This window comes from Bicyclus anynana, chromosome 25 (genome assembly GCF_947172395.1).
Source record: "Bicyclus anynana chromosome 25, ilBicAnyn1.1, whole genome shotgun sequence".
Lineage (NCBI taxonomy): Eukaryota > Metazoa > Arthropoda > Insecta > Lepidoptera > Nymphalidae > Bicyclus > Bicyclus anynana.
The window spans coordinates 4657947-4681346 of NC_069107.1; the positions used below are offsets into that span (position 1 = coordinate 4657947).

General features: G+C 39.2%; 1 protein-coding gene across 1 annotated transcript in view; it reads right to left on the reverse strand.

Moving 5' to 3' along the window:
• LOC112044040 (ankyrin-1) overlaps positions 1-23400 on the reverse strand; it is a 228559-nt gene that overhangs the window by 14356 nt on the left and 190803 nt on the right. Inside the window, exons 18-32 of the mRNA XM_052889378.1 lie at positions 19313-19393; positions 18521-18692; positions 17761-17880; positions 14640-14747; positions 13883-14012; positions 12986-13174; positions 6744-6947; positions 5818-5972; positions 4984-5046; positions 4601-4727; positions 3117-3245; positions 2504-2596; positions 1448-1565; positions 884-990; positions 317-389 (exon numbers count right to left, since the gene is read on the reverse strand). Of these exons, the coding sequence (XP_052745338.1) occupies positions 317-389; positions 884-990; positions 1448-1565; positions 2504-2596; positions 3117-3245; positions 4601-4727; positions 4984-5046; positions 5818-5972; positions 6744-6947; positions 12986-13174; positions 13883-14012; positions 14640-14747; positions 17761-17880; positions 18521-18692; positions 19313-19393 (1869 nt within the window). The remainder of the gene's footprint in view (positions 1-316; positions 390-883; positions 991-1447; positions 1566-2503; positions 2597-3116; positions 3246-4600; positions 4728-4983; positions 5047-5817; positions 5973-6743; positions 6948-12985; positions 13175-13882; positions 14013-14639; positions 14748-17760; positions 17881-18520; positions 18693-19312; positions 19394-23400) is intronic.

Here is a 23400-nt window from a genome sequence, read left to right on the forward strand (position 1 = left end):
CCTTATGATTATAATAATTTAACCCAATAAAAAACTTTGAAGAACCTAATTAATTAAATATATTAACTTAACAGTATATAAGATAATGTGCAATCCAACCATGCCCTGTACGCTTCAGAAATTATAGAAACAAGTAAGAGATATTTGTCAAAAAATAATGGTACATACAACGTTTAAAATAAGACATCGAAGTTGCGAATCGCTCTTGTAATATTCATGTCTCTTACTATGTTTCAAAACACCTAATACTGTCGGAAGAGATTCATTATAAAATTATTCTGTATAAAATAATCAAAAATATAATATAAATACTTACCGTGGGGCTTTGTTTCCTTTTCCTCCGTATCTTTTGTGGGATACTTGACATCGCCATTAGCGATAGTTTTATCCTGGCAAATGTAAATGAATGTTTAGCTTACATGAAGAATGAGGCTCTACAGAGCTTGCTAGTAAAAAGGTATGAAAATATCTAACGGTCAAATGACCTGACCAAAGGAAATTAGAAGAAGATAATAACATAATTATTTTTACTACTAAAAATAGTCGTTATATGTGAGTAAGATTTTGCTGTTCGCCAAAATACTATCTATGCTCGCTCTGTACACCGCAGCCTATTGCGACTCAAAAATATTGAATTTGTTAGACTTAACAACAGACAGATTTGTTAGACAGTGTTAGAGTTTTTGGCTATTGCTTTTGGTGGCAAATGTAAAAAAAATAGACAAATAACTATCAAATACCAACTTTTTATGTAATTATCTTCTTTTGCGGAAAAATATTGTATAAAAGATTTAGCTTAACTCGAAATTTTCAAACTGAAGATAGATTAGCACAATTTATAGCTATATTGGATGAAAGTGTAAAATAGCAAATGAATACGAACATGTCCGTTGAGTTGCAGCGGCTCGTCTTCGGGAATGGCTGGTGGGTTGATGCTGTGGTTGTGATCGCCCCAGTGGAAGCTCAACTCGTCTTTGAGTGCGTCGAAACCTAAATATTAAAGACCTTTGTTTGAATGATATTATAATCGCAGATTTGGTGTTTATTGCTAAACACCAAATCTGCGATTATAATATCATAATCTTACTTAAGTAATATTTGTAATTGATTACTTTAAAAGACTGCGAATTTTGATGGTCAGAAAGGACTGGTTCTCAATTTGACGCGTATGTCTATTTTTTTTAAGTTTGTTACCTCATAACTTCGTCATTTATTTAAGAATTTTGAATATTATTTTTTTGTGTGGAAGAGTATATTTCCATTCCATTTTCATGAAAATCTGTTTATTAATTTTTTGTTAAAATTAAAATAACTGAGATACGTATTAGAAATCTGTTCCATTTTTATGTTCTTTTTTTCCCAAAATTTTCGATCTGTTTGTTTCGATAAGAATTACTATAAAAAGGTCAAGCATTAGCTTATATATATTATAAAATGAAATACTAACCAGACTGATCCAAGTTGAGACAGTCGAGATGGCTCTTGGCGGTTCTGGGCGCGATACGCTCGGGGAGAGACACGTCCAGTACACACGCAGGGTTGGGAGACTGTTCTCCTTTGGCCACCTATATCATAAAAATAAATCTAAATATATAATTAATTGATATTATATATTATAGACGTTGTAGAGTCAACATCTCCTGAGGATGCTCCGGTTTCGGGGTGAAATGTACGTAGAGAGTATTTTGTCGGACCTGGGTGAAATTGTCGCATGGATTCGTCGACTTCTCGCGGATGATAGCAAAATAAATAAATCATTATATAATCATGATGAACTTCCGCAAAGTAACGCCTGCTTCTATCCAATATCTAAATATATAGTTTAAATATATATAACTCCAAGGCGATTGACTGACATAGTGATCTATCAACGCGCAGCCCAAACCACTAGCTGGATGCAGGTAGATGTTATGACGTAGTCATTCGCTAAGAAAAGATTTTGATCAATTCTACCCTTAAAGGGATAAAATAGAAGATAAAATTTTGACAATTTTGCGACGATTTGGCTGAAATTTGGAATTAAAACAGATTTTACTCTAGATTAACACATACAAAACAGATTGGTGAAGGTCGTTTCTAATACGGATCTTAGAAGTAATATTGGATAAACCTTGCTGTTCTGTATGCCTGCCTGGAGGCCTGTATCCATCACCCGGTGGAGGTTACACCGAGGTTAGGCTTCGAGGTTTCCCTCGATTAGGTGATCTTATCATTTTCTTAAAAAAACTATCTGGGGTGATATATTATCTTGTCCTATTATCTAGTCCAGAGATGGCGCTACGTTTGTTGATTTTATATTTTTTCATTTGTCTTGTTTTCTGAGGCAATAAACTTTCTGATTCAAAAATCAAACGGTTGTACACAAAAAAAATTGTATATTGGTTGACGAGATATGTCTGAGTTTGTCTTTCATATCGCAATTTCTTCATCATGATCATGATGATGATGATGAATCATATCTCTGTCTCTTGTCATATGACAAGTCTTACCATATATTATTTACCTTAGGTTCATTCATGAAGTAAATTCGGCCTGACGGAGTTTCCTCGTGATGTTTGACTCGGACGGTGAACTCAACGCGGTTGTCCTTGAAAGCCTGAAAATGAAGAATAATTTTATAATATTGATACATTACTAAAAACTACCTACTGTCTAACTCTGGGCTCGATCTAACTCTGGGAAGATCGATGTAGCTAGTAGATGTATCGCCATCAACCCATATTCAGCTCACTGCTGAGCTCGAGTCTCCTCTCAGAATGAGAGGGGTTAGGCCAAAAGTCCACCACGCTGGCCCAACGCGGATTGGCAGACTTCACACACGCAGAGAATTAAGATAATTCTCTGGTATGCAGGTTTCCTCACGATGTTTTCCTTCACCGATTGAGACACGTGATATTTAATTTCTTAAAATGCACGCAACTGAAAAGTTGGAGGTGCATGCCTCGGACCGGATTCGAACCCACACCCTCCGGAAACGGAGGCAGAGGTCATATCCACTGGGCTATCACAGCTTATGTATAGTAATTTATATTCTTAGGCTACTAAATCTTGCTTGGATGCAGTCTTACTTGTCTGTATTTAAAAAAGGGTGTACGTATGCTTATGGGTGTACGTACCTCGAATATGAAGTTGGGCTGCGTGCCGGACTTGGTGACGGGCACGAGGTTGCCGGAGAACTCCAGGAACACCGGCTTGCTGTCCAGGAACCGGACGGAAGTCGAGTGTGCCACTTCTGTGTAGTGCTCCTGCGCATAATGGAGTAAATAAATAAATTAAAATAGTAAAGGCGATAGTTGAGTGTGTGGGAAAGATGTGAAATGTAGGCGTTCTCAGGATTCAGGTAATAATAACTTCTTGATTGTTTGAATACCTTCTTTTATTTCAATTACTTTATAATATTTCTATTGGTGGTGAAACTACTCTCGATTCGGAATTGCAGACATTGCAGAGAAGAATCGATAACAAACTCTACAGTAGCTCTTATCAAAAATGTTGGTTATAAAACTGTTTAAATTCTACTCGACTTAACTCGTGATTCGCTCAACAGAGAATAATCGACCGCCAACATGAAAACAATAATGTCTCCTGTCAAGTTGTAGCTTTCAAGCTTGAATAAAATAAATCTGATTGGTTCCCGCCATTTTACTTCAACCGGCGTCAACCAATCACAGAATGACAACTGAGAGATCATTTAAAAACAAAGTTGCCAGCATTAAAAAAAAAATGTAATATAATTATGAAGCTAGTTTGCCTAATCCTAACAGAAAGAAAGAAAGAAAAAACATTTATTTCAAAAATTGTGCCACATTTAACCACTTAATACAATAATTGTAGTGCCTAATACTCAAACCGCTTAGTCTAAGCATCAGAACACCACTATGTCTTAATTGGCACAACCTTGAACACAATCCAGCTCAGCATTGTGCTGCATGTACCAAGGAAATATTGGACATACAGCGCTGATTTTCAGCTGACAAAATGTGCTGATGTGGTATACAGGTATATTATTCAATACTTCTGTGTATGGTTATGCATTTATCAGCCAAAACCATGGTTCCTGTAGGGTTTTGTAAATAACAGAAAGTCCGCCCAAAATAAAGGAAATAAATATTTACTTTGTTTCTTTCATCGCCATCTATTCCCAAAATTAATTGGGCAATGAGGGGTCGCCATTCTACTCAGGACATCCAGAAACGAGTAATTCTAATTATTAGCAATCTCAGAGATGTTAATTACTATCATTGACATATTGCTTTACCGCTGGTGATTAAATTTATTGGGGGATATTGTACACTCTTCTACTATAGTCACAATGAAAATAAAGGATTTGAAAAGTAGCAATAGTCTAAGAAGCGTATTAGAAACTATCTTCACCCATCTGTTTAATGAAAAGTGTTTTATATTTTTTAATGTCTAAAAATTTCTTGGCCAAACTATTATTAACCATAATTAAGTAAGAAAGTTATTTATTATCAACTACCATTAATAATAGTTTGGCCTTGGAGTTTTTGGAGTAACCTATTTCCAACATATTTTTTTACATCACAATTTTGAACATGGGTGAAGGTCGTTTCTAATACGGATCTTCTATTATAATTACCTGATGAAGGAGGGTGTCGTAGGCGTATCTGTCGGTGATGTATAGAACAAGCAGTCGTCCTTCTAACGCGTCCAGCCTCTTGCCTAACACCACGATACGCACCTCGAAAGGTACCAGAAGCATTTCTCTATAAATAAAAAAAAAAGAAAATTAAACCCGACTGTTTAAAAATAACGAGAAATTTGGGAAATAATATGCCTTTTCCAAAACTGAGATACCTTATTGCAGTATGCCAAAAGATTGATTTAATTAATGTGACATACATAGAATTTCAGTTGACCTTGGATAAATCCATAAACTAGTCTAATTGAATTTTGAAGTTACGAATCGGAATATAAAATTTTAATAGAGGTATGGATAAGAAAATGGTACATAACCATCACCTGTACAATTCAGTAGCAAGTTTGGTCGCGTCGCCAACATTTTGGCAATTCATCAGCCAGAATCTGAAACATAAATAAAAAAATAAATTTAAATATCGTACCCTTAATGCAAAAACCGATTATTTGCACTTTTGTATCAAAATTAGGTTTATTATATGAATCGACTCGTCCAATCACGACGAAGCTACAGGTAAAACCCATTTTCTGCTGCGACACTTATTTACGGAGATAGCTAGAGTTAAAAGCAACTATCTTCTAGTATTTTTTTAATTATGTACTTACATTTTAATAAGATAACAATTTAAATAATGTTTACATTACTTAAAATGTAGTTTCGTGGTGTTAGAGGCGCGAACTATGCTGGGAGTTTCTCTGCGTGATCGAATCGGAAATGATTAAATCCGCAGACCAAAGTCACTGATATAGCTCAGCGAGTCGCGAAGCTGAAGTGGACGATGGGATCCCAAGGTGCTGGAATGGCGACCCCGCACCGGTAAGCGCAGTGTTAGTCGACCCCCCCACTAGGTAGACTGATGCCATCAAGCGGGTTGCAGGGAGACCACAGAACAGACATCGCTAAAAGCTAACGCTTCTTGTATATGTGTGCTCGAGACCGTTGTATTTGGAAGATCTATAAGAAGGTCTATGTCCAGCACTGGACGTCTATTGGTTGTTAATGATGATGATGATGATGATGCGGCGGGAGGACTGTCTGGCAACACGAACGGGTAAAGACCGAAGGGCCGTTACCACGATGGCTGACCAGCTATCACAGAATAAGAAGACCCATGTCTAGAAGCTAGTGCAGGAGAAGGTTGGCGTTGGACTATCTACCTGGCGGAGACGGTGGTGGTGAAGGAGGCGCAGTCGTCCGTGATGGTGAGCGGCGTGGAGCCGGTGACATCTTCCCACACGGCGCGCGCCTGCCCGCCCATGATGGAGCACAGCAGACGAAGGTTGGCGGTGGACTGTTTGTCGTAGCTGTTTATCTAGAGGACAAGAGAAGTACATGAGTTAAAAAGAACCTGGTGTCTATGGACCTTCATGCTACTAATATTATAAACGCGAAAGTTTGTATGGATGTTTGGATGTTTGGATGTTTGTTATTCTATAACGCCGCTACTACTGAAGCGATTTAGCTGATATTTGGAATGGTAAAAGATTTTACTCTGTATTAACACATAGGCTACTTTTTATCCCGAAAAAATCCATGGTTTCCCGAAATTTGCGAAAACTGATGATTTTGATTATATGAATGTTTGTTACTCTTTCACGCTTCAACTACTGAACCGAATTAGCTGAAATTTGGTATTAAGATATATTATAGCCTTGATTAACACATAGACTACTTTTTATCCCGGAAAAATCCATGGTTTCCGTGGGATTTGTGAAAAACTAAATTCGTGGGCGTCCGCTAGTAATGAATAAAGAACAACCGACGAATGGATTTCTCGATTCCCAACATTTTTTTAGGACGTCAGAAATTTGTCGTACTGTGGTAAAAAAGCCCAGAAAAGGGAGGAGTATCTTTTGATCAAGCCAGAGTTCGCTGTTGACTGCAGGCACAAATCCCAGAAAAGGGAAGAGTATCTTCTGATCAAGCCAGAGCTCGCTGTTGACTGCAGTCACAAGTCCCAGAAAAGGGAGGAGTATCTTCTGATCAAGCCAGAGTTCGCTGTTGACTGCAGGCACAAGTCCCAGAAAAGGGAGGAGTATCTTCTGATCAAGCCAGAGCTCGCTGTTGACTGCAGGGACAGTACCTTCTGGTCAGCGGGATGCGGCAGGGGCGCGGTGAGCGTGATGCTGCGGTGGAACTTCCGGCGGCGCGGCTCCACCGTGAGCACGGGCGACACGGCGGCGTGCCGCGGCAGCACGCGCCGGCTCAGCGCGGCGTGCGCGCCGTGCGCCTGCAGACCCACGCGGATGCGCTTCGTGAGCGCCTGTGGCGGGAACAGCGCTTGGACCTGGATGGGGAACCATTCATTTCTTAAAAATATGCTCCTCTGTAATGTCGGACAGACGACGATTTACTAGATAAGAATAAGAATGGTTTTATTTGAATAAACTCAGTACATAAATAGCAATGACGTCCTGGCCCTTAAACTAGGTAAGCCCGTCTCTTAAGGGCCAGTGACTTCCCTGGGAAATCCCTAGAGTCCTTATTCTATTCCCTAGTATGCTACATACAATATCCAAAAGAATTTTTATAGATAATCACCTGTCAGAAAAACAAAAGAAATGCCAATACAGATTATCAAAAAACATATTTTTAATGCCCTCAGCCAAAATAGTATTCACAAATTAAATGACTCTTTTAAATTAAAACCAATTTGACTAATATTATATTTTCTTAATTTGACATGAACTTTAATTAGATATTTTATTATTTTCATTACTTTAGAATTATTTCATTATTGTTGTGGTAATTATCCTGTATGTCACTTTATTTTCAATCAAATCAACATGTAACATATATTAATAATTTGAACATTTATATTGTATTACTTGATTTAAAAATTTGCACGCCTAATTTGTGACAAAACATGTTTGGACCTTTAATTGTGAATTGTATTCATTGTATCTGTTATAACTCATGAATTAGCAAATAAATTATTATTATTATTATTAACGTCAGATGAAAACATTGATGAAAAATTGCATACTGTAACGCAAAGACTAGTTCCCGCATCGCATACTAGATGGCGCTACTAGTGTTTTAACCCGCGCTAGCGTTTGTCCGACACATAAAGCATATATGGACTGGAGACTTATCTATTTTTGTATTTAGTCGTACCTCGGTGTGCACGGACTACTGGGCCACCAGGGATATCGGCAGTGTCCGCAGACGTGGACGGCTGATAAATTACGAGAATTATCTTGTAAATCCTCTGAATAAAATACCTTTAATCTGTAATATTGGCGCCCAACGTGGGGCCCGATTTCCTTTCGCCCGAGACTCTGCGTAATGTCCTTATCAAGCAACGACATCGAAGTGAAAAACGAAAATACCCAAACTAGACGTCGAAGCTCTGGACCCTCGTATAAAGTCAAAACATCGTCAAGACGTACGCCCCCAGCGAAGAAGATGGCCGTTTCATTTACGGAGGAGCAGTTCACGTCATTAATTAGCGCACTTTCAAACCAACAGCGACGCTCTTTTGCTTCTTGCACAGCGTCGTACGATGGAACAAGAAGCACAGAAGCGGTTGAAAGCTTTTTGACATCCGCTAGAGTGTTCAAAAATATAGAAAAGATAAATGACGAACACGCTCTCGATGGATTACCGTTATTATTGAAAAGCGAAGCTTGCACTTGGTGGCAGGGCATAAAATCCAACGTTCGTTCATGGGAAGATTTTGAAGCACAACTTCGCCATGCATTTGCGCCGTTGAAGCCTGCTTATTTAATTTACCAAGAAATCATGAATAACAAACAAGAAGCAAGTATGGCAACAGAAATTTTCCTAAGTAAAAAACGCTTACTCTTTGCGCTGTTGCCAGAACCGAAGCACTCTGAAACACAACAGATCGACATGTTGTTTGGACTTCTTCACATCAATATCCGTGAAAAGATACCTCGAGACTCCATTAAAAGCTTTGAAGATCTCTTGAAAGCTGCTAGAGGTGTTGAACGTACATTAGCGGAAAAGAAATTACTAACTGTTGAAAAAACAGAACAAATAACTCCAACTACGATGACCGGAACACACAAAAAGCCACGGTGCTCCTTTTGTAGGGTTATGGGCCACAGTGCTGAACAGTGTCGAAAGCTGAAACGTAAAGAAGGAGATACACGACCCACAATTGTTAAAATGGAGGCAGTGACTCAAGCACCATCACCATCAGCACCAAAGTATTCGTGTTACGGTTGTGGAACTCCTAACGTAGTCCGCAGTAACTGTCCAAACTGCCATAAAAATAAAGTTTCCGGATCAGCAGAAATTGGATTTTGCTCCTTAAACGTTAATACTGATGCAAGGTCCCGACCTGTAGTATATATTAACGTCGAAGGTATTCAAGGGACTGCTTATATAGATACTTGTGCGAAATCTAGCATCGCTTCTTATAGTCTATACATGCTACTGAAAGGAAAAGGCTATCAATTCAAATCAGATTTTATGACTTTAGTCTTAGCAGATGGAGTCAGAAAACAAGAACTAGTACTGACTACTAAAGCTATGGTTACGCTGTGCAACAAAGCCATTAAAACAACCTTCCTTGTGATGCCCGATAAAAAGGAAAACCGTACCCTTTTAGGTGTAGGCTTCATCCAAGACGCAGGAATAGTAATCAACTTACCACAGTACACTTGGAAATTCGTTGACAGCGAGCAAAACTTCGAGCTATATAAGGAAGATTTCGTCAACTTTCCAAGCATTCCACAACCTTTGACTAATAATCAAGCGAGTCTACCTGAATCAAGTTCTACCGAGTACAGAGCATATGGACCGCTGATACCCATCACTTTTAAGAGAAAAAGAACATTATTTGACGGATATTCGCCTATAATGGATGCACTATACAGGGATGCGAGAAAGTCGATAGAAGAAGCTGAAGTAGAGCTATCTCCAAAATCTGCTTCTCTGTTCCCAGATGTAGAGTTGGCTTCGATAGATGTGGTCAGTAACGATGAGCGACTCCAAGCCTTATTAATAGATAACCAAGATATATTTACCCCTAATGGTAAACCAACAACTCAGATAGAGCATCGAATAGACTGCGGAGACCATAGCCCAGTCTCGGTTCCGCCTTACCGACTCTCGCCTCAAAAGACAAATATTTTAAAGGTGGAAATTAATAAGATGATTGCTGAGAATATTATTGAGCCATGCACCTCGCCATGGTCATCTCCAGTAGTACTTGTCCCTAAGAAGGATGGAGGAACAAGAGTGTGCATCGACTACAGACAACTGAATTCCATAACAGTCGCTGATAAATATCCTCTTCCAAGGATGGACGATCTACTGCATAGCGCTAAGCAAACGCCATTTATGAGTACAATCGATCTTCGTTCAGGTTATTGGCAGATCAAAGTACGAGATCAGGACCAGCCAAAGACTTGCTTTATCACCCCATTTGGAATGTACATGTTTCTCCGTATGCCGTTCGGCCTGAAAAATGCGCCTGCTACATTCCAACGTCTGATGGATGGATTTCGAGTATCGCTAAGCCATATCGAACTCTTGGTCTACCTTGATGATTTGATTGTACGATCGCCGACCTTTGAACAGCACCTCGAAGATTTGAAAGATGTGTTTGCGCGTCTACGAGAGTACAACTTGGTAGCTAACAAGAAAAAATGTAAATTTTGCCGTGAAAGCATTAAATATCTTGGACATTTGATTACAGCGGAAGGCTTAAAAATGGATCCAGAAAAGGTCCAAGCAATAACTAATATGGCTGCACCAACAAATCTGAAACATCTACAATCGTTTCTACAAATGTGCTCATGGTATCGTCGCTTTGTTCCCAATTTTGCAGGGATCTCCGAACCCCTTACCCGGCTAACTAGAAAAGGAAAGATCTGGAACTGGTGTGATGATCAAACAACAGCGTTCAATAAATTACGCCAGTCGTTGGTAACAGCACCAGTGTTGGCTCAAGCAGATGGCAGTCGCCCATTCATCATTAAAACTGATGCAAGCAATTATGCCATAGGAGCTGTTTTAGTCCAGGGGGAGAAAGAAGAAGAGCATCCTGTGGAGTATGCTAGCCGCCTCTTAAAGCCCGCGGAAAGGAACTACTCAACCACAGAGCGCGAAGCCCTTGCTGTAATTTGGGCAATAGATAAGTTTCGTGGTTACATTGAGGGAGCAACTGTAACTGTTTACACTGATCACCAATCCTTAAAATGGCTTCTCTCACTTAAATCACCGACAGGTCGCTTAGCCAGATGGGCATTACTATTACAGCCTTATGACATAAACATAAAATATATTACCGGCAGAACCAATGTTGTGGCAGACACATTATCAAGACCTGCTTGTGATCCCGAAAATACAAGTGAATGCGGAATCTGTAGTGTAATTGTTGATATGCCTCGGAAGAGTGTAGGAGAAATTAGAGTGGAACAAATTAAAGATAGGGATATAGAATCTATTATGACTGCCTTAGAAGGAGACAATGTTGAAAATGCAACCTACTGGTCACGTAAAGGCTATATCATGGACCAAGGCCTGTTGTATCGTATGGACCAAGATATTGACACAGAAGAATGTCAATTAGTAGTTCCCAAACACGAACAGCTAAAGGTTATATCCACATACCATGATGATCCTTTGGCCGGACATTATGGAGCTGAGAAAACATTTGAACGCATAGCTAAACGTTACGTATGGAAAGGAATGAGAGCTCAGATTGAAGATTATGTTCGAAAATGTTTGCAATGCCAGCGTTATAAGCCTTTGAATTCTAAACCTGCAGGATTATTACAAACCACTGCTACTAGACAACGATTTGAAATTGTAGCCTTCGACTTATTTGGACCGTTGCCTGAGACACCAAATAATGAACGATGGATTTTTATTATTGAAGATTTAGCCTCAAAATGGGTTGAGCTATTTGCGCTAAAACATGCAACTGCGGAGGAATGCTCACGGGTACTGCTTGAAGAAATCATTCTACGGTACGGAACTCCTCGCCGTTTTCTAAGTGATAATGGTGTCCAATTTGTCAGTAATATCATGCAAAAGTTGACGTTTTGTCTGAATATTCACCACGGACTAACACCACTCTATCACCCCGAAACCAACCCCGTAGAGCGCAAAAATCGTGATCTAAAAACTCAACTATCCATCTTAGTTGGAGATGATCATAGATCATGGGCTGGAAAATTACCCACCATCAGGTTCGCGATGAACACAGCCCGAACATCTGCTACTGGATTTAGCCCAGCATATTTAACATTCGGTCGAGAGTTACGAACTCCCGATGATGTACAACAAGATCTCAGAAGCATTGTGGTACATGAAACCTTTATTCCCGAAATCACACCTAAACTTTTGATGCTTGCCGACACAATGAAAAGAGCAAAGGAAGTTCAAGAATGGAATGAGGAAAAACGTAAAGAATACGTTGACAGGAAGCGTCGACCCTGTCCCAATTACCAGCCAGGAGATTTGGTTCTTGTGAAAACTCACATCCTCAGTAATACTCAACAAGGAATCAGTACCAAATTAGCACCACGTCGTGATGGACCCTATATTATTAAAAGAAGACATGGGCCTAGTTCATTTGAAGTAGCGTTGCCAAGCGCAACTAATGAAACAAAGGGTGTATATCACTCTTCGGCACTCCAAATGTATATTGCTTCTGATAATGAAGTTCTTCCAGAACCAGCAAACCCTATACGAAAACGAGGTCGACCACGCAAGCAACCAACCACATAAGCACTGGCTCTCTCGTCGGGTCGTCATCGGAGCCAGAGGGGGAGCCTGTAACGCAAAGACTAGTTCCCGCATCGCATACTAGATGGCGCTACTAGTGTTTTAACCCGCGCTAGCGTTTGTCCGACACATAAAGCATATATGGACTGGAGACTTATCTATTTTTGTATTTAGTCGTACCTCGGTGTGCACGGACTACTGGGCCACCAGGGATATCGGCAGTGTCCGCAGACGTGGACGGCTGATAAATTACGAGAATTATCTTGTAAATCCTCTGAATAAAATACCTTTAATCTGTAATAATACTTAAAAAGCCGATCATCGATATCACTTGTCCAACGCTCTTGTTTATACGCTCGGCTCACGCGAGACAATGAGTCAAGCTTTTTCGTTCGTGCAACCAGTGTTCATCGATTTATAATACTTTAACACGTCAACAATCATAGAGACGCTGTGGCTGATTCATTAATAAATGAAAAATGCGCTGGTCGCTCGCTTCTCTGTACTGCGCGGACGAGGTCTAAGTTGTATGGTGCACCTTTAACGAGGCGAGGTAGTGCGGGAAATCGCACGTGATGATGCGAGTGACCCTCTCCCTCACCTCCCCTAGACTCTCACCTGTGGTATGTGCGCAGAGGATATAGTGCCTCCCTCCGGCCCGATGATGTGCACCTCCTGCCTGACCCGCGACACCACGGCGAGGTAGTGCGGGAAGTCGCACGTGATGATGCGAGTGACCCTCTCCCCCGCCTCTCCTAGACTTTCACCGCTGTTTCCATGGTCTTGCCTTTCACGCGTCAACGCTTCCTGTAATGAAACACACATTTGTACAATAAATTAACTGATATTTAATTATTCAAGGAGATCTATTGGCATTTCAGTGTATGTCTGTCATTGTTGTGTCGCTTGTTCAAGGAACAAATATCGCCAAGCACCGAACTGTGTGAAAGGTAGGGTTGATGATATAATGGGTATGATAACTAGTTTTGAATATGTAGATTTTTATAGACGTTCGGGTAATAATTCAATAACAACTAATTAATACATGTAAAAAAATAAAGTTCAATAACTAAAACCCAGCTACATATAGAAAGGGGCCTAAAAGATGAAACAAAAAAGTCAGATAGAAATCGAGTAATGCATAGGTACAATAATGGCCAAGGTAGAGTAGTGGTTTTAACACCCTGTTAAAGGACACAAAGAAAAAGAATAATAGTAATACAAAATGAAAAAGATCCAGAGGGGATTTCTAACCCGCTGGACGGATTTTTTTTTTTGTTATTATTTACAAGTTAGCCCTTAACTACAATCTTACCTGATGGTAAGTGATGATGTAGTCTTAGATGGAAGATTTATTTAGTCAAGGCTACAACACAATCATCCATGGTGGACTGTTCCTATAATGCAGCCAATCGCTAAAAGTGGAGCATTGCACAGAAGGCGTCGCTCATCGCCGCAACCATGACCACTCTGCCAAGAGTGAACGATTAAGAAGAAATACAAAAGTAAACTTACTTGTATCATAGGGTTATCGTTGTTGTGCAAGTAATGATCCTGCCATGTCTCGCCTGTGTCAGAGCGCAGGATGACAATCTCTCGCTCGGGGCACGACGCGGTGAAGATTGGTACTTCGATGATCACGGGCCTGGAAACACAATTAATAAAATATTACAACGGGCACCAAAGAATGAAACCTATACCCAAGCCGTACCACAACATGTTACAAAACCATCATGATAACTATTTCATTTAAGGGCGTAAATAATGTTATATTTAAAGTGGCACGATTTGAGTGAATGAAATGGTCGATGACGTCCAAAATAGCTGTACGTAACAATTCTGCGATTAGCTTAATGTGACTCAGGGTAGGAAATGTCGATACATTATCGAATTGCTACGAATTTTATAACTTATATTAAAGCCCCAGATATAAAACGGAGTGGAATCGATAGAATAAGGACTCTAGTTTACAATAATAAAGGTAGTCATTGTTTACAATAATAAAGGTTGTCATATTTTCTAGTTCAAAAGCACGACTTTGGATGTCAGGGTCACTACCCACTGCGTCTCTTGGTCAAAAAATTAAAACTAGTAGGTGCACGTAACCCAAAGATTTATTTATTTATGTATTATTTCACAAAATTCATTTATTTTCAAGTAGGTCAATTTTTAAGTGGAAAACCACTGTTAAAAGTTTGAACGGCTTTGAACAGTTATTGTTATCATAATATATGCTTGTACTTTCAAGGAGGATAAGAGTAATTTGGCTTACCCCAAAAATTTAGCTCCCTGTGGTTGTAATTCCAGCAATCTTGACGCCAGTGCCTCACCCTCCATCAGTGGAGGCGGCGCTGCTACGGGGGCGCGACGTGTTGCCGCTCTGTAAACAAAGTAAAACAATTTAAAATCATCACCGTCATCATCATCATTATCATCATGATCAACAATATCATTACCATTTCCAAATTCTAATTTAATATGTTAACAGAACAAAAATTAAACAAACGATTAAATTCAAACACAAATTATCAGATACTAGCTGGCGCCGCGCGGTTATACCCGCGTGGTTCTCGTTCCCGTAAGAATACGGGAATAATTTATAGCCTATAGCCTTCCTCGATAAATGGGCTATCTAACACTGAAAGAATTTTTCAAATCGGCCCAGTAGTTACTGAGATTAAATTCAATTGCGTTCAATCAAACAAACAAATAAACTCTTCAGCTTTATAATATTAGTATAGATTCATATATTGTGGACAAGGATTTCTTTGTCATCACAAAAAGAACAAAAACATACTAATCTCTTTGTTTGAGCCGATTAATTACGCAACCACTAAACATCAAATAATCATTAGTCGAAAATAAACACACATCTCGTAAAAAAGCCATTGTAGCTAGAGTAAGACCCAAAATTGTGTCATTTTTAAAAATACCGAAATCTTATTCGGCAGTCGCAGGATGACGCACAAAGCAATTGATACCGACTTCCAAATGTAAATATCGGTCGACCTATTTGATTGGCTTGCGGTCATCGATACTTTTAAAAATCATCTCAGTAGTCGTCCAAGGACATCTTTGTATACATTTCCTCAATCAGATTTTAATGCCGATTATATTGATTTTGTTTAGGTAACAAGTTTAGGAACTTAAGCTATTTTTCTTTGCTTTGAAACGATCGACTTTAATACTGCGATCAAATTTGTGATTTAGTAAATAACTACTCTAAAATAGTACAGGAAATCTAGAAAAAGTCGTATAAGATTTCTAATTCCTAAGAAGCGTGCATTTTTCAGTTTGTCGATGATCGTCGGAATGTGAAGGCGTCTAATTTTCCTTCCACCTACCTTCCGTATTTAAAGTCGTATGATAGTTTCCAATGACATTAATTTTATATGACAATGTCCTCTACATTTTTTGTCAAATAAACTTTAATGTAAAACTCATAGTTTAGGAGAAAAACGCAATCCAAAACTTTTTGAGTTTCTGAGCCACTCCAGAGGGGGGGGGGGGAGAGGGGTACTCAAGTTAAGCTTGTTGGTTTTACCGATGGTTAAAAAATCTGGAGTCATGTAATTCTTTTAGTCATATTTCTTAGATTTTCTGTACTATTAGTAATTTTGAAAATGTTAAGCTTTTAGCTTGAAATTTCTAGACTTAACAAAACACATGACCGGTCTATATAGACGTAAAACAGTGAATGTTAACTACTTTTATAAGTATCTTTATATTAAAAAACAAACTACAAAATATATATAAATATGTATATTTTGTAGTTTGTTTGATAAAATAGATTTTTTTATCTACACTTTCCCTTTCGGGTTAGTTGCGTGCGCATCGTTGAGAAGTAATAATCTGTACATTAGCGTTTCGTTTAGTAGCCTTAAATTAGGCAATGTTGGGTGAATAGATCGAATATAGAATTATGTCACGCGATAAGGCAATTTGTCCGTCCGTAAAAGTTGAAACAATAGCCCATAACTCACACCAGGCCCGCCTAAAGAAGTTTTAGGAATGATTTGTGTTACAAAAAAAAACGAGTAGACCGTGTGGTCATTCGACTGAAGTAAAATATCTTTAGCTCTGCCTCTCAACGTGCGTTCGCTTCGCCCGATTACAGATTTTGTAACGCATTCACTAGCTTAGCCCAAGTCAAGTGTGCATAAAGATGTTTTACTTTTAAAAAGGTCTAATAAGTTAGTTCAGCTAGTACAGACACTCGTACAAATTCTTTACTATACTTATTAGACAGAAAGATAGAGTCTAGATGTGTGTTGACCTAGGATGTGTCAACTAGTTTACTACTTGGTTGTTTAATTTTGGGCTACATATCCAAATATATTTATTTATTTAATATTCGTTTTAATGACGTTGGCAGTGATTTTATGTGCTTTCCATATTAAATTAAAGATTTATAGCATGTCTTTACGGCTCTTAATATTGTTGCAAATGAACAAAGCCGTGAGAATTATAGCGCAGTGGCAACTTCCCAAAAAACCGAGGGCATTTATGTTTATGACTCAGTTTGCATCTACCAACACTATTGCTGGACTGTTACCACTTGTATTATATCATTCCCGCGGATCTATTCGGGGCAATGATTAACTAAGAAAGTTTTCTTGTCTATGTTTCATACATAGCACACGTATCACTGTTTGTAGAGTCTTTATGCTACACTGATTTTAACCGTAAATCAATGATTTATTAATGGTAATTATTGTTCAAAATTAAGATTTGTTCCATTAGATCAAATACTACTATTGCTTGATCATCGTTAATACAGTAGTAACCCTATGCGGCTTTGAGTTGAGTCATGAATTCGATATCTACGCGAAGCAATGTAATTTTGTAAAAAAAAAGTCTTACTTGACTTCCAAGAAACACTTCTAAGTATCAGTCCTGACTCCTGAGTAACGAGATGAGAGCACCCACGTGCCTCGTAGAACATTTTAAACCATCGGTACCGGATGGAGCGGATCCGCGTGATAGTTAATTCATTCCATTACAGTTGTCAACCTGACAGTTTTCCCAGGGATTTCAAATTTATTTGACATATATTTCCTTTGAATGGAGCTCGCAAGTAGTTCCGATCAAGTTACACCTTTTGCCTTCTAGAAGCGCAATTCTGGAACGCTGTTTTTAACTCGACTGTGTGAGTTTTTAATTCATCTTATGTCTTTTGAAGACATGATATGAAACAGGAAGCGACAGAGATGAATTCGAAACTCACACTGTTGAGTTACAAAAATTGTTACAGCTAGTATTAATCGTTATAAGGTCAAACGTTACCCACGGCAGCCCGAAATGTAACAGCGTGGTCTAGCTTTCAAGATTTGCTACAGGAGAAAGGATACATGTACCCTACAGTGGACTATATCAAGATGATGGTGACTTACCGGCATGTGACCCTGGTTGGTGCGGCGCATGCGGCGGGAGGCACGATGATACGGACGCCACCGCGTCGCTTCGCCTTCATCGCACCGCCTCGCGCGTCCACTACGAACGAGACCAGGAAACTGTGGGACAAACAATACAAGTTAAAAAATTATAAGGGAATTGTAGGTACAATAAGAATATACAAAAGAAAGGAGGAGAAGAGAACAATGTCAATTAATGTGCCCCGCGCGGACTGCAATTACTCGCTATCCTGCGCTGGGGCGGTGTTGATTCCGTTGGAGTGCCCAACGCGATGCGATGCTATCGCTATCCTGCGCTGGGGTTGTGTCATATCTGATATATGCGTCATCCATCTCGTCGCCATCTTCGTCGCCCTAAGCGTCTGCGCCTGCAAGTTCGGCTACTAGAAGGAGCTCGCGAGGTAGAGAACGCTCGTTTGGCTGTCTCTCGCGGTGCGGTGCGATGACGTGGAGGTGTTGGTACAGACCGTTATCTGCGCGCACGAACATACGGCGCGCTAGATTTCGGACGAATTCTTCCACGGTGGGCGTCCCGATGAATGACGTCATTCCTAACGTACCTTGGAGCTCCGGTGACAAGGCGCAAGCGCTTGTTCTGCTGGACCTGGAGCCGGTTCTTCTGGTACGCGGAGCAGGTCGGCGCCGCATACGTGAGACGGACACAGGTGCTGATGATCTACAATGTACCTGCCTAACCTACTATAAAATAACAATAGATGGCGACAGTAGCGCAACTCACCCGATGTCGAGCGGTTGTCGCTCGATGGTGGCGACGCGGCTGTCATTGTTGCTCGGCCAGAGGTGCCCGTCCGTGACGCTGTCCTCCAGCGGCCGCGCGCGGTTCAGAGTGCCCGCCTCGCTGTTCATGTATCGGTACTGCTGTTGCTGCTGGATCGGACACTCCACTTCCCCTGGAAACCGTACATACAATTTAAGGCCCGATGATGTTATTTGCATTATTGCTTCTTTTCTAACTGATCTACAGTTTGATATGACTAATCCCAATCAGTCACCCTAGTTCACGAGGTTATTGCCTCGTTTGATTGGTAGAAGTTGCGCTTTTTGCACCGTTGGCTGCTGCTCTCTGATGACTCTGTGCCATTTACAACGGCCAGTGCTGTCTGACCAATTTGAAATAGTTGTTCCTTCATTTGTGGACTTTCGTCGGTCAGAGCGCTTTCGTTCTAACTCCAGGGTGCATTACGAAACTTGAACATTGTATTGAAAAATTTAGCTACCTTTACCCAATTCTATTACGAATTACCCTAAACAATCTTCATTAGGTATAGGCTTAATTAGAAAGATCTTTGACTCTGATCCTTGGTTTAGTTTATATAGTTTTCAGCCACAAGTAGACATTTAGATCAGCAAAAGTAGATGGCAAACATCATGAAGTTTGGAAATTTCTTACAGGACATGTATAACAGGACAGACTATTGGATATGATGGTTGGCAAACATCGTGAAGTTTGGAAATTACTTACAGGACATGTCGAATAATGAGCTATTGGTTAAGATGGTGGGTAACTTACCGCCTTCGTCCTCGGAGTCGCTCATGAAGGTGTCCTGCATGAGCTCTGGCGCCGCGACCCTGTATTTGCCTTCTAAACCACCTGCAACAAACAAAAAATTCAAGGTTAATACAACTAAATACATCATAGTATAAGGTTATGTCAAATCACATAATAGCACTGAGTGCGCCGAGCTTTGATGAGTACCAAATTTGGAATATTGCATTGATATCGTTTGTCATCAGCCCATTTTTACAAACCCCTTATAAAAGGGCGTTTTAAAACGCTATTCCGACGTTGGTTGGTTAGGGTATTGGTTGCCTGTGTAACAATCACTATCATCTTGCCGTATCTTTCCATATATCAGTGACAAATTCAATGAAAGAAAAATCTCTAGACGACTTAGATAGATAGTAGATCTCAAAAATTCAAACATTTGCGAGAAAATTGCACTTAGTTCCACTGCAAAAAATAACATTTTAGGAAATCCCTATGGACCGTGATGCCTATCTAAGTTATTATTACTCTTACTCCCTCATAAACTCTAATGTTTACGCCAAAAACTTACAAGGACTTAGAGTAAAAAACAACTTACACTTAGAGTAAAAAACAAGGAAAAAATGGAAACGTTCGATTGGAAAACCAATTTGCAAACACTGTTTCATGCCATTTCTTATCAGAATCAAGCAGTGTGCACACAGTTGGTGCAGATATAATTGTTGCAATCGAGTTACAACACATGGAGATATAGAAACTAGGGCAGACTTTTATTGTCATTAGATTAGCACAGAGGCAAACCTCTCTTCATTAAGGGTAGACGATTTGGAGCCCAAATTCATCAGGCAGGTCAAATGCGAGTTATCGGAATTATTGCAAGGAAACATACACCTGTGACTCTGTTAGCATTATTTTTATTAACTTAAAAAGTCTTTGTTTTTATGTGTACTCAGACTAATTATATAGGGACCTGCCTCGCTAAACGTTATCCTTCTGTCAAAGTATATGATCAACGATCAAACGCGTGTATAAAAACTGTTTCTATAGAATCGATGTTTCAATGTTGCATTCGTTATTCACTGTAACAGGTCTAAGCGATGTGCTTGTTATGTTAATCTGTGAAAAATTACACGTATGTACATTGCGAATCAAATTATAGTATATAGTTGTGTGTAGTGTAATGACACATACCATATATAGTGGTGTGAAATATTTTCGATGTGTATTTGGTCCGAGTGTGTTTACATAGAATAAACAAACATATCGCACTAATATTAAAAATATAAGTGTGTGTGTATGTTTGTTCCTCCTTTACACTACAGCTACTGAATCAATTTGGCCAAAATTCGGAATGAAAATAGATTTTATTCAGGATAAACACATAGGCTACTTTTCATCCCGGAAAAATCTATTGTTCCCGCGGGATTTGTGAAAAACTGAATTCCACGCGGACGAAATCACGGGCGAATAAGCAAGGTAAACTATATAAGCAATAGTATGCAAATGAAATCTTATCGATGAAGCTTTCTTTTCAAGAGTCTTTTTTTTTAACAAAAAAAGAAAACTTTGTGAGAGAAATATATGAACGCTCAAAATCACTACAACATTCATAAAAGCATGCCCGGAATCGATCTCCTAACCCAGAATAGACCAAACGGTTATCAAAGAAAACTAAAGGATCGTTTCAATTAAATAGTCCATAGAAAGTGTACGAAGCGACAAAGTAAGGAAGTCCCTATTAGCGTACGGAGACATGTCTTTGCTCCCACGCATGCATAAGTGATCGAAATTCATAATCGATTGGAAATATTAGAAAGACAAGCTATACAAACGTACAACATACTATGTCTGTGTTCGCGGCTACAATCTTAAAGTCAGCCATTAACGGTCAATTATTCTCACGTTTCTCCAGCGCAAACGGCAGCGAAGAAGTTTCATAAGTCGAGCCGTCATGCACGCAGTAACTAATACACGATCAGTTATAGTCGTGGGTGCTGCAGAAACGTGAAAATAATTGATCGTCAATGACGGTCAAATGAAAGGTCATCACGTAATCTCTAAAACTGCTTGAAATTCGGCAATGAGGTAGTTTATAATTAGTAGGTATCCACTAAGAACGGATTTTGATCCGGATATGGCCGGATTAAGGAGTTCTAAAGGCGGATGAAGTCGCGGGCGTCCGATAGTCCTCAATACCTTGGACAAACACATAGGCAAAAAAAACGGAAAAATTCCATGGTTCCTAATATTTATACATAAAAACATGGTTATTGGCACTATAGGTAATAATATTCTAGAGAGGAAAGATTTGATTATTCGTTTGTATTGAATAGGCTCTGAAACTACTGAACCGATTTAAAAAATCTTTCACCAATGGGGAATCAAGAAGTAACATAGGCCATATTTAATTCCCCGCAAGACCGAGAACTAGTGAAACTGCGTGTACAATACTAGCAGACTATTCTTTATTAAAGAAAAAATCCACGTGGTGTCCTACAAGGTGACATAGTGTGATATGAATCTATTAATATACGATTGCGCGGAACTACGGTCGGATGTACCGCTGTACTACGTCGATGATAGATCTTGGAAGTGTTGGAACATTGCCTAGGTTCATTCATTAACCAACTAATTTTCAATGATGACACACTTTTTTACTTCTCAATATTTATTTATTTTATTTATTTAATACTCTTTATTTGTACACCACAAAAATAAAAGAAAACAAGCAAAACAGAAACATAAAAAAGTAGAATACAAAAGGCGGCCTTATCGCTTAGTAGCGATCTCTTCCAGGCAACCTTAGGCTTAGGAACTTATTAGGACAACTGTAGGTGGTGTGTACGTAATAATAATGTACATTATACATACATACAATACACGAGTCTACTACTCTGGCTTGTTTCTAAACATTACTCATCATCATCAGTCTATTTTAATGGCTTACTGCAGTGAATTGCTTTGACTACCTCTGTGGTTCACAACAGAGAGGTCTTGGATTCGATTCCCATATTGGGGCAATATATGGTTTTATATTTTCTAAATTGGCTGACAGACATCGTCCGTGATTAGTTATCATCTCTCCGGCAAAGAAGCAACGCGATTTAGCGTTCTGATACAATGTCGTTGTTCTTCCATGTTAGCCCGCTTACATCTTAGATTGCATCGTCACTTGACATCTGAGTGCCTAGTGGGAGTTTTCAATGTTTTCATACTGTGACGATCGCGTAAACGTAAACGCGAATCTATATGGAATTGAAACAGTTGTGCAGTAGTGCCACTAGATGACGCTGTTTCAATTCCTTCGAAATTCACGTTTACGTTTACGCGATCGTCACAGTATCAAACTGCCACTAGGCACTTGCTGATATCGCAGTGAAAACCATTAATCTCATTGTTTTAACCTCAGATCAATTATAGAAGGACCTGTATCGCACTCATAGTCACGAACAAAATTGTCTGTCATTTTCTGAGGAAAACAAGCTTTGGTTTGGTATATATCTTATACTAAACTAGAAGTTTTTGCCCGTTTTTTACACCATTCAATTACACAAAAAGGTATTTTTACTGAGCACTATAACCGACGAACTCGATTACAACTATTTAACATTAATTCTATAGAGACAGTTTTTATATTCGCATTAGATCGTTGATCATATACTTTGACAGAAAAGTAACGTCTAGCGAGGCAGGTCCTATACAATAATTGGTCTGAGGTTTTAACTCTACCAAGAACTTTAATCTAGGACCACATAAGACGCCATTTTTTACCAGATGCTTTTAAAAACGTCGTTTGCGTTATAATATACACTAATATGATTACTCATTAAAATACAAGGTTAATATGTGTTGACTCAGCAAACATTAAAATCAATGACATGATTTTAATAGCGTATTTATTGACGACACGCCAAAAAACTTAATCTCGAGCGATGTACTCTTAGTTATTTCTCAATCTAAGACGTATCATGTAGGTAATTAAATAAAGTAAAGTATGACTAATGGACCAAAAGCCTGCGATTGTCAGATATACTTCATTTAACGAAGGCTGAATATTCGTCAGCTTTACATTTTTTTTTTCAAGTTAGCTCTTGACTACAATGTCACCTAAT